At 51.8% G+C, this 12,023-nt stretch overlaps 1 protein-coding gene across 2 annotated transcripts in view; it reads left to right on the plus strand.

Annotated features, from left to right (window-relative positions):
* Positions 1-309: 309 nt before the first annotated feature.
* SHB (SH2 domain containing adaptor protein B) overlaps positions 310-12,023 on the plus strand; it is a 131,370-nt gene continuing 119,656 nt past the window's right edge. For both annotated transcript variants that reach the window (XM_019729169.3, XM_019729168.3), the window contains exon 1: positions 310-1,058. In XM_019729169.3, coding sequence (XP_019584728.1) covers positions 345-1,058 — 714 coding nt within the window. In that variant the 5' untranslated portion in view covers positions 310-344. The remainder of the gene's footprint in view (positions 1,059-12,023) is intronic.

The raw sequence follows: 12,023 nt of genomic DNA on the forward strand, positions 1-12,023 counted from the left end.
GCGGCGGAGTGTACGGCCAGAGCGTCCGAGGCGGGAGTCGCCCGGGCCTTTCGCTCTCGGCGGAGCCGTGGGCCGGGATCCCATGAGACGCGCCCGCAAGGGGCGCGAGATCCGAAGCCCGGGCGGCGCGCGGCGGAGGCGGAGGGCGGTGCTGCAGCTGCTGGAGCTCGGGAGCGGCCGGCAGGAGGCGGCGGAGAGAACTTGAACTTGGAGTCGGGAGCAGGCGCCCCGGACGCCCCCCGCCGGGGCCGGGGCGCCGAGGGTCCTGGGCGGCAGCGCTGTCCCCCGAATGGCCGCGGCGGCGGACCTGGCTCCCGCGCCGCGGCCCTAGGCGGCCTCTCGCCATGGCCAAGTGGCTGAACAAGTACTTCAGTTTGGGCAACAGCAAGACCAAGAGCCCCCCGCAGCCGCCGCGGCCTGACTACCGCGAGCAGCGGCGCCGGGGAGAGCGGCCCTCGCAGCCCCCCCAGGCCGTGCCGCAGGCCCCCGCGGCCGCCTCGGCGTCCTGCGGTCCGGCAGCCGCCTCTTGTTTCTCCGCCTCGTCGGGATCGCTGCCCGACGACAGCGGCAGCACGAGCGACCTAATCCGCGCCTATCGCGCACAGAAGGAGCGCGACTTCGAGGACCCCTATAACGGGCCTGGCTCGTCGCTGCGCAAACTGCGCGCCATGTGCCGCCTAGACTACTGCGGCGGCGGCGGGGAGCCGGGCGGAGGCCAGCGCGCCTTCTCCGCCTCGTCCGCGTCGGGCGCCGCGGGCTGCTGCTGTGCCTCCTCGGGCGCGGGCGCCGCGGCGTCCTCGTCCTCGTCCTCCGGCTCCCCACACCTCTACCGCAGCAGCAGCGAGCGGCGCCCAACCACGCCGGCGGAGGTGCGCTACATCTCTCCCAAGCACCGCCTCATCAAGGTGGAGAGCGCGGCTGGCAGTGCCGGAGACCCCCCGGGGGGCGCCTGCTCGGGCGGCCGCACCTGGAGCCCGACGGCCTGCGGAAGCAAGAAATTGCTCAACAAGTGTGCTGCCTCGGCCGCGGAGGACAGCGGGGCTGGCAAAAAGGACAAGGTAAGGCGCCCCTTGGCCTCACCCAAGGTTCCACAATGTGCCACTGTGCGCACGGGGAAACTGAGGGATCGCCTTGGTTCCGAGTCCCTATGTCAACTTCTTGCTAGGTCCCTGGGGTCAGGGCTCCCACGCTCCTTCCGGAGTCTGCCCTCTCGCACGCGCTCTGCCCCGGATCGTCGCCTCCTGACACAGTCTTTTTCGTTGCTGCTCCCAAAACGTTCCCTCTCTGAGCCCACATCCAAGTGCTCGCTTCGGAAGTGGCCCGGTGAGAGCGCCCCGCCCAGCCTTGCCCAAGAAAAAGGGACTCCCAACCAGCCCTTCCGGCCCCGGAGGAGTAAAGTCAGAGAGTCACAGCTGTCACGTATTTAAAGGAGCGTTTACTCTTGTTTACCTCCTCTTCTCCACTCCCCCGACTCTTTAGATGGGAAACTGAAATCCAGAGCTGAGAAGGGGCTCGTCCCATATTACACATCATTCTTGGTGGCAGATCCGGACCGCCTGTCTCTAAACGTGCATATGTAAATCCCTCTAAATGCCCTGCTCCCCCCACCCCTCCTACCCCCCCTACCCCCGCGCCAGGTTTCCAAATCTGGGTGGCCTTTTGTACTGGAGCTGCCCCCTGGAACCCTCTTTCGTGCTTTTCCGCTTGAAATAGTTGCTTTTCCGAGCGCTCCAGTTCGACGGATCAGTTCCTTCGGCCGCCCTCGAGAGGGGGTCCGCTCAGTAATGGGCCCGCAGGAAAGAGACTCACCCACCCCGGCAATCCTCACCTTCCTTCCCCACCCCACCCCCACCCCATACTGTTCCAGGGATGAGGGAGACGACTTTGTGACAGCCACCCCCCCCCCTTACATATCAAGCCATCTTGAGCCCCTCTTTGAAGCAGGCCAGTTAATTACAGCCAGACTGGGCCCTCTCCTCCCCCTTCGCACTCCTGTGACACCCTCCCTTTCCCCATAAAATAATAGTTGTTCTGTCTACTTCTGGTGGAAGGCAGTGTTTTGATTCTATCTGAGGCCCAGTGCCCTGTGATGGCTGTCAGGCTGCTGCCCTCTTGTCTCTCCCCCTCCGTGCCCCCAAAGGTAAACTTTTGCCTTGGTGTGGGTTGGGGGAGACTGATAAAGCGTCTGAGTTCCTTTTAGGCCGGGATGTCCAGACAGGTGGGAGACCGGCTCCTACCTGCCAGCTGGTGCTTGGAAAGGGATCTTTTTTGTTTTACTGACAGGAGTAAGGGACGCCCCTCATTTAATTTTTCTGCCTGGCTTCCTCTCCCTGAGGTCCCAGGTCCCCAGAGTATCCCTTCCCCACTGGCTCTGCGGAAGGTGGTGTGAGTAGTCTGGCAGATCCCTCCTCTCCCCCTAGGACCAGTTTGGGGACACACCTCGGAAGTATGGACTGCGGGCTTCCTCAGCACACCGAATGCCGCTCCAAGATAGATGACCAGGAGTTGGGAGCCAAGTGGCCACCCAGCTGCTGCTTTGGGAAGGGGGAGATTTCTCGGGGACCATCCCCAAACCCAGAATCTGGAGTTCCTGAGTTTGTGGTGAATCTGTGACAGGAACACCAAAAAAGCTCCCTGCTACCTTCTGCATGGCCCTGGCTTGTCTAGGTGCTGACCTGGGAGAATCTGGAGTTCCTGGGTATGGAAGGTGTGAGCAAGGCCTGGCCTAGCTATCAGGAGAGGGTTACAGGCAGCCGTGCTGGACTCCCTGTGTCCCTCTTTTTACTCCATGGCCACCTCCCAGAGAGACTGTGCTTTAGGGAGCTGCATTTAAAGTCCCTGTGGCTGGAGCTGAGAGGTGAGGGCCCAGGTGGGCAGATGTTTGTCTCCCACTACCTGTGGTTCTGCCTGCTCACGAAAGTCTTCTTTTATGGCTTTTGAAACTTTAGTAAACACTTTTTTCCTAATTACAATTAAGACTTTCAAATACTGAGGAATAATGTTTTATTGCTGGGATGTTAAGTGTGTGTAAGACTTGCCATCAAGTATTTCCTATGGGTCTTCTCTGCCCTCCTCTGCTGGGTGCCGGATCAGGCCTCGCAGGCCCCTGTCTGCGAATGCTGTGGGCCGGGCCCCAGTGTGTATGACAGGGCCTTCTGTTACAGGAGGGCTGAAGGGGGGGGGGGCGGTCAGGGAGGGCTGTGTCATCGGGGAGGGGTGCTGACCATGGCTGGCTGTGGAAGAGAGCTTGGTGCTTTAGGGAGCTGCAGGTAAAATCCCTGTGGCTGGAATGGAGAGCTGTGAGTTGGGCAGGGCCACAGAGGGGCAGCAGGGTTTGGTCAGGGAGGACTTTGTAAACTAAGCGCAGTGACGGCCCAGTGAAGGGATTTAGCTGCTAAGTGATGTGAGCAGAAATGGTGTCTTGGAAAAGATCACTGGGCAGCATTTGACCTACTAGGTTGTGACTTAGAGCCCTTTGATATTTTGAGAAGTTGTTCCCCTTCTGGAGGCTGAGGGATTGCCACCACCACCAGTTGTTCTTTCTAACACGGCCAGGGAGTGTCACACTAGTCAGTGGTTCTCAAACCAGCACCCGGAGGCCTGGTTAAAGCACAGATTGTGGGGACCCATACCCCACAGTGCCTGGTTCACCGAGCCTGGTGAGGGGCCTGAGAATGTGCATTTCTGGCAAGTTCCCAGGTGATCTCTTGCTGCTGATCTTGGGGCCACACTTTGACAACCACTAATATAACAGTGGCCTCTCCTTAACCCTCCCTCTTGGTCTTCTGGTTGGAGCTGTTTTGGGGATGCAGAGACTCTGGATGCCCTCTATGTGAGGCTGACTCCTAATCAGAGGCCAGCACCCACCCCCATTCCTGTTCAGGTAGCCAGGAGGCAGCCTGGTGTTCACATTTCTAGCCAGACAACTATAGGAAGGCAAGGCATGCTGTAGATCCAGCCCTGAACACCCCAGAGCTTTCCTTCTGCCCTTCACCCATGGATCCGGAACTCCTAGCACCCCACTTAATCTCAGCCCAGCTTCCTTTTATCAGTTTTTAGGGAATAGGATAAGAACCTGTATGCAACAACATGGATGGATCTTGAGATTATAATGCTAAGCAAAATAAGTCAGACAGGAAAAACAGAGAACTGTACGATTTCACTGATATGTGGGATATAAAACTGAAAACAACAAAAGAACAAGACAAACAAATGAAGAAACAAAAACTCATAGACACAGAGAATAGTTTAGTGGTTACCAGAGGGTAAAGGGGGGTGGGGGGTGGGAGATGAGGGTAAAAGGGGATCAAATATATGGTGATGAAAAGAGAACTGACTCTGGGTGGTGAACACACAATGTGATATATAAATGATGTATTACAGAATTGTACATCTGAAATCTGTGTAACTTTACTAACAAGTGTCATCCCCATTAACTTTAATTAAAAAACAAAACCAAAAAAAAAAATCACTCTGGAGATACGCCCTGGAAAGGTGTCTTCTTGCTGAAATAAAATAAGGATAATGTTATGATAAATTTTTGGAACTTCAAAATATATAATAATATATTAAAAACATGAGACACACCGTAGTGGGGAAAAAAAGAACCTGTAGGGCTGTTGCATGCCCCTCTGCCAGGCCCTGTGTTTGGTTTTAACGTTGGGTCTGAGTTGAGAGTTACTATAGCATGGAGTAGAAGCTGTTCGTCCACAGATCCTCCTTTCAGTGCCTCCAATACCAACCCCCAACATGGATTGTCTTTGGGGGCCCCCTCCTGCCTCCCTCAGTACCTCTGTCATGCACTTAGACATCCTCCTGTTCTCCCAGGTGAGTCCTGGGGCACACACAACACCTGGTCAGATTTCCCCGCCACTGCCAGCATCTAGTCTTGGGCATTTTCCGTTTTTGAATCATGTGGAAGAGGGACTATGTTTTCAATGTAGCCAGCTTTTTTTTTTTTCTTTTCTTTTTTTTTCTTAATTTATTTTAAATTGGGGAACAGTTTGTTTTTCCAGAACCCATCGGTTGTTGTCCTTCATTCTAGTTGTGGAGGGCGCAGCTCATTGGCCCATGTGGGAATCGAACCGGCAACCCTGTTGTTCAGAACTCGCGCTCTCACCAACTGAGCCATCTGGCCGCCCCATAGCCAGCTTTTACCCGTTCTTATTTTGTGCTCAATGATCTCTTGGTACCAGGGCGAGCTAGGAGAGGAGGGAGAAAAGGCTGCAGAAGACTTGTCAGTAGTCTCTGGCCTAAGCCTCTGGAGGAGACGGACACACATTGTCTTTTTATCATTTGTCTCCCAGTGTTTTTGTGTTGGGGAATTTGGTGAGGTCTTCACCTAGGAGGCAGCTCTGAGCTGGATCTAGAGATGGAATTTCAGTGCAAAGAAAGGGGTGACTGCGGCCTGCAGGAGCACTTCTGTGTCAGTGCTATGTGTGTACGTGTGTGTATGTAACTGTCTGTATACGTGTGGGTATATATGTGTGATTCCGTATGCGTATCAAACTTCAGTGTGGAGTGTGTTCTTGGAAACCAGAACTTGGTTGCAGTGGGTCTTACTTGGGGAATGTGAGAGAAATGGGGGCCTGAGTTTGGACCGCCTAGGGAAGTCTTTGAAGACTGTTGAGCCAGGAAAAGTATGGACTCAGAGTCATGGATGAGGAGCATCCGGCTGTGAACAGCTGCACAGTCTGGGGTGAGATGGGGTCAGAGTTAGGGGACAACTGTAGCATAGTCCAGGGGAGAGACAGTGAGGGCCTGAGCTCCTGGGAAGAGACTAAACCTTTAGTAGGTAGAAATATTATTCCTTCAGGTTGTCATTATAAAAAAATAATGATGACAAAAGCGGCGAGTAACAGGTCTCATCCAGTTATGTTTTCTGCTGAAGTCTTGTTTCTTTTATCATTAAGTAAATGTTTCCACCACAGCTGAGAAAGTCAAGACGCATCATGACATCAGTTTCCCGAGTTTTAAATACATGCTAATGTGTACCAACACTTTATATTTTGTCAGCATCCACAGACTTAGGTTAAATATGTTTCCTAAGGAATAAATAATATCCTGTCTAACCCCTGCTTTCTTTTTTTTCAAAAAACATTTAGCAAACAGTTTCTGAGAAGCCTGCTAAGCAAGGAGAATTTAGAATAAGTGGTGGCCAGCTTTCCAAGAAGGAAGCTTCTCAGTTTGCAGTTGAATACCAGCTTCACAAGAGCCAGTCTAGAAGACAGATGCAGCTAATTAGACACTATTGCGACCCAAGAAATGCCAGAACAGAAGTGTGTGCAAAGGGCTGGGATGGCCTCAACTCTGGGAAGTCAAAGAAGGCTTTCAGGAGGAGGTGCCATTTGAGCTGAGTCTGGAAGGATGAGTGGGAGTGCCCTAGGCAGGGAAATGGGGAGAATGGCTCTCCATGCAGAAGGGATAGAACAACTGCCTAGGCCTGGAGGCTTGGAAGAGAATGGCTCAGCAGGGCAGGCATGATGGGGGATGGCAGAGGGGGTTGGAGCCACAAATGGAATAGAGTGTCTCATGTGCCTGGCTGGGGAGTAGTGATTTGTCTTTTGGTCCTTTTCACATAAAATCATTGATGTATATCGTGATTAACACCCGGGTCAAATATTTGTTGTCAGTCATTTCCATTTGGTTAACTATCACATTCTCCAGTTCTTAGAAAGCAATTGATTGAAAAGGTAAGGGCCACACTTGGTACCCATAATTTGGCTTGTGACACCTTCTCCTTTGAAGTACTGTATCCTTGAAAGTAGTGTGAGAGAAATGCTGCATATTGCTTCCAGTTTTTCCCAGTGATTTCCCAGAAGAGAAACATATTCTCCAGGCTTCACTTAATTGATTATTTAATCCTCACAATACCCTGGAAAAGGTTTAGGTACTGTATCAGTTAGCTATTGCTGCATAACAAATCACCCCAAACTCATGGTTTTAAACCAGGGGGTAGCAAACTTTTTATAAAGGGCCAGATAGTAAATATTTTTAGGCTTGCAGGCCAGACATTCTCCATCACAGCTATTCAGCTCTGCCATTGTAGTTTGAAAGCAGCCATTGACAATATATAAAGGGCATAGCCGTGTTCCAGTGAAACTTTATTTATAAAAATAGGCAGCTGCCCTGTGGTCTGTAGTTTCCAACCCCTGCTTTAAACTATAATTAGCCTTTTTTTTATTGTCTGTGAGTCCACATGTCAACTGAGTAGTTTCTGGTCTCCGCTGGGCTCACTCAGGTAGGTACCTGTGGTCAGTGTGGGGTAGGTGTACGTTTCTGCTGGTCCTGTTGGGCTCTCGCACATGTCGGGGTCAGCTGGTGTAGGATGGCCTTGGCTGAGACAGTTCAGCTCTGTTCCATGTGGTCTCTCAGCCTCCAGCAGGCTAGCCTTGTTCCTACGTTGATGGCTGGGTTCCAAGAAAGAACAGAGGAAGCCCGTAAGGTTCCTTGAGGTTGGAAACTGGGACACTGTGCCGTCTGCATTCTGGTGGCCAAAGCAGGTCATAGGCCAGCCAGGATTTGAGGAGAGAGGAGGAGCTGCCGACTCCCATGGCAAAGGGCAGGGATACAGGCAGGCCATCAACTGGGGCCTTCAGTGTCGTTTATCTGCTACAAGTAGTATTACCCCCATTTTATGGATAAAGAAACTGAGGCTTAGAGATTAATGACTTGCCTAATGTCACACAGCTACCAAATAAGAGAGCCACGATTACATTTATGTAGTCTGAATTCATAGCCTAAATGCTTTTATCAATTTGTTCCACTATTTTCCACGATTTAAATGGAGATGGTAAATCTGATATTTATCAAAGTGTGTGGTATGTATCTCTTCATCCCCTTTACTTAGTCTTTCTCTTCTTGTACCCCTAAATCCCATACCTTTCAGTCTGGGCTTCGGTGGTCTCCAGAAGAGACCCCAGAGCTGGCTTTTCTCTCTCCCTCCCCCATCCGCTTCTGAGTGTCGTAAATGAGATGTTAACACAGCACTTGAGTTCTTTTACAGAGAAATTCTGCACACAGAGTTGGTGCTTCCCAAGATACAGCTGCACAAAACCTATCTTGTAACTGTCACGTCTTCTCATTCTAACACCAACACCAAGCATTCCCTCCCTTGGTGTTAAGATTGGCAAGGCTATGTTTGCTATTTTAGGGCAAAAACTAGTGGCACCTTGGCCCTTATCAACAAGGAATCTGAGTTTCCTTAAAGGAGATCAGGTGACCTTTCTCTAATCTGACCCTCTCAGAACATGACTTGAGTTCCCTGGATTTAACCTCCAAGGCTTGACCCTGTCCTCTTCCCGCCCTCAAAGCGTTTCTGACCCGTACAATAGGTGTTAAACAGCTGATGAGAAACTGCTGAGGCTTCCTCTGGGCATTTAGCAAAGCTGAACTTGCCAGTGGTCAGGTGCTCTCCCGGGCAGGTTAGCTTGGAGCTGACTTTCATACCTTGTGCTGGGAGATCCCATAGGTGGTGGCCTGTGGGGCATGGGGGAGGGGGCACTGCAGGTTTGCCCGTGGGAAATAAATGGGAATTTGTGGCTTTGAAACAAGAGAGCTGGGATGCTTTCTGAGGTTGGGTGGAGGTGATGGTGAGTTTCCTGCAGGATGCAGACAGGCCGCGGTCGTCTCTGCCACCCTGGCTTCGTAATCTGTTTGGCCTGTGTAGGCTGAGGCACTGCCATATGCAGGCCACTGTCAAGCGCTGTGGGGATACAAGGATGAGCTGGGCGACAGGAAGTGCTTACCTTCTGGTGAGATCATAGGAACCAAGGTCGGAACACAGATCTGTACAGCAGAATTTATCCATAAACAAAGAGCTCAGAGCCATCGTTGCCCAGAGGCTGTTCTGGGCAGAGCCTTGATTCCGTGGAGCCAAAGGAGAAGCAGTGTGAGGAGGAGATTCATTCAAATGAGGGAAACAGGGAAGGCTTCTTGAAGGAGGCATTTGAATAAACAAAGAGGAGTCATTTGAATTGGGAGCTTTCTGCAGTACTAATATTAGTATTTTCATGGCACGTAATGTAAGCCAGGCACTGTTCTATGTGTTTGATATGCGTTAGCTCTTTTACACCTTACCAAAGTCCTTTGAGGTAGGTGCTATTTTGTCATTCCCATTTTAGGTGTGAGAAAACTGAGGCACAGAGAGGTTAAGTAACTTGTCTAAGGGCATACTGCCAGTAATTGGCAGAGGTGAGTGTGGGGACAGAGCCAGGAGTGCAGTTTCCAGGCTCTCGGCCTCATGTGGAAAGGTGCTCACTCGAGTAGTAAACGGCCATCAACTGTGATTGGATGGCCATCAGCTGTGGCTAGTTGGCCGTCAGCTATAACCAGTGAGCCATTGGCCACTAATATAACTGCCGTGGCTACGCCTAGCAGAAAAATGGGGGCTAGCAAGAAGATGGTAGCTGAGCTGGCAAGCGCGGATTGCAGCTTTCAAGCAAGACTGGTGCAGGAAGACCCCTTGTTGGGGTGCTGGCGGATGTTTGCTTCCTGTGTCTCCAACCCAGTTGCCAGCGTGACTATAGTGGAATGACTCCCCTATCTATGGCTTCAGGGGTGTTCCTTTTTGGCCTCACCATATCCTGCGTTCTTATGTGGGGAGCGGGAGCTGAGACCCCGCATGACATGAGATTTGAAGCCAGATCAAGAGTCTTTGTTTAAATGCTATGCCAACTCAGGCTGCACAATGTCATACTTTATTTGCAACTAAACTTACCCTTTATAAAAATCCCTTCTGTTAGTATTGTCGGAGCAACTGATTCCTACATTTATGTAAGTAGTCCACAGCTTAAAGGGCATTTCACACCCATAATTAATTTGATCTCAGAATCACATCTGAGAAAGATGTTGTAATCCCCCATTTTACAGATGGAGAAACTGAGGCTCCGGGGAGTCTGCCCTGCCTCACAGTAGGTACTGGCTCAGCTAGTGGCCAGTGTGTTGACCTTGTGTTCTGAGCCGGGTGACCTTTGTGCCAGGGTGATGTGGATGGAGGAGGTTTGGCCAAAGCTCCAGTCCACAGGAAGGGTGATAGCCTGATTGGTTTCCAGTTCTTTCCATGTTTTGATTCTGAAACACTTTCCCGAGACCATTAAGGAGGATGGACAGAGGACCTTGCTTCCACAATGGAATTTTCCTTCTCTTCCTGTTTGGTATTTTCCAGTAATATTTCTATTAATGTTTCACTTTCAGAGGCACTAGCTTCCTGAGAGTTTGTGCTTTCTCAATTGCTGAGCCAGGAAGAATTGAATTTTCCTTTAAATCACTCAGTTCCTTTCCATTTTCTCCATGGGGAGCTCTGTCTGGATTTCCCATTATGCTGTAGAGGAAGGATCTTGGAGGTGGGTCCAAGGGATGGAGAGAGAATGAGTCAGGGCCCTTGGGAAGGACTCAGGCTCTGTGTTTTCTAAGCAGTACTTAAGAGTAAGGGTCAGGAAGGGGCTTCCCGAGGCGCGTGAGGGGAGAAGTGACTTGACAGGTGGGTGGGGTGCGGGGAGGTAGATACTGCTCACCTACTGCTGTGCCTTCAGCTACAGGCTGCACCCCGAGTCCTTGGCTGGGCCGTGAGAGCCTGTACGTACCAGGTCCTTTCTCCTCATTCATTTGTTCAATAGACCTTGTTGAGAGCCTGCTACGTGCTGGCGATACAGCAGTGAACAAAACAGACACAAATTCCTGTTCCCCTGAGTTTTCCCTCTCAGCAGAGGAGTGAAGCCAATGTGATATGTCCGATAGAGAGTGTGGAGGAAAGTAAAGCAGGATAAAGAGGCTAGGGTGGGCCAGAGTTTGGGGTGGAGTGCTGTATTAGAGGGGTGCTCAGAGAGGGCTTTGCCCAAGGATGTGGTATGAGTCAGGGCTTTCCTGGAGAAGAGAATTCCAGGCAAGGGAACAGTTAGGGCAAAAGCCTGAGGCTGGAGCATGCCCTGGGTGCTTCAGGGCGATCAGCGCGACTGAGCTGAGCGTAGCAGGTGAGGAGGAAGAGGGGCAGGTGAGGGCTGAGAGGTGGGACCAGCAGGGCGAGGGTGTCAGGCCTGGGAGGCAGCAGAAGGGTGAGATGGAAGTCTGTGGACGGTTCTGAGGTGCTCTGACTTGGGTTTTGAGAAGATTGCGCTAGCTGCCTAGACTAGACTGGAGGGCACAAGTAGGGAAACCAGCCTGGGGGACCTGCAGCCACTGGAACTGGAGTGCCAGTGAGACTGGATTCAGGACATGTGAAGGCAGAGCAGCAGGATTTGCTGACAGATAAAATGTGAGGTGAGCGGAAGAGCCAAGGATGGCTCCCAGGTTTTGGCCTGAGCTAATGAGAGGCCATTAGCTGAGATGGGGAGGACCCCGAAGGAGCAGTTACAATTTTGCCAATGGAGTTGGTCCAGTAACTGGTTCCTGGGACTAGAAGCAAGACATGTTCTGCCCTCCAGGGCCGGGAAGTTCCTGAGAACCCAGAGAAGGCTTGGGTGGCCTTTGTCTGGGGCTGGGAGAAATAAACCACCCAGAAGAAGAGGCCGTATGGGTAGGGGAGGTGGGTTCAGAGGATGGTGCAGGTGAGGCATCCCAGACAGAAGGGATCCTGTCCATAGTGCCCGAGATTGGAAGCGGAGCCATGCTGCGTGTGCAGGTGTGGCCAGAATCTGGGGATTACTTGGTGTAACGGCAGGTGATAGAGGAAGGTGGCAGGGGGTTGGATATGAAGGGCCTCCACTGCCACTGGTCTAAAATGACCCCAATTCTCCAAATTCGAAAGAGGCCCCCTGCTGAGTTACAATGTGTGTTGTGAGCACGAGCTGGGCATCCAGGTGGGTGAAGGTGAGCGCCATGGTTACGTTTCCAGAGACAGGGCTTAGGCTTGCCCGTTCTGCTAAGCAGAGCATTTCATGGCTGAGCACTTGTGATTGTTGGGCGAGTTCTCCCTTATATGGAGCTCACTGAAGCGTGGGCTCCGGGGGTAGAGGCTCACACAAGTAGGAAGGAATGGAACTTTCCTATTTCTCCAGGCCCTGGCAAAATTCAAAACATGAAAATGA

Source organism: Rhinolophus sinicus, chromosome 16, assembly GCF_057876585.1.
Source record: "Rhinolophus sinicus isolate RSI-liver-muscle chromosome 16, RSI-T2T, whole genome shotgun sequence".
NCBI lineage: Eukaryota > Metazoa > Chordata > Mammalia > Chiroptera > Rhinolophidae > Rhinolophus > Rhinolophus sinicus.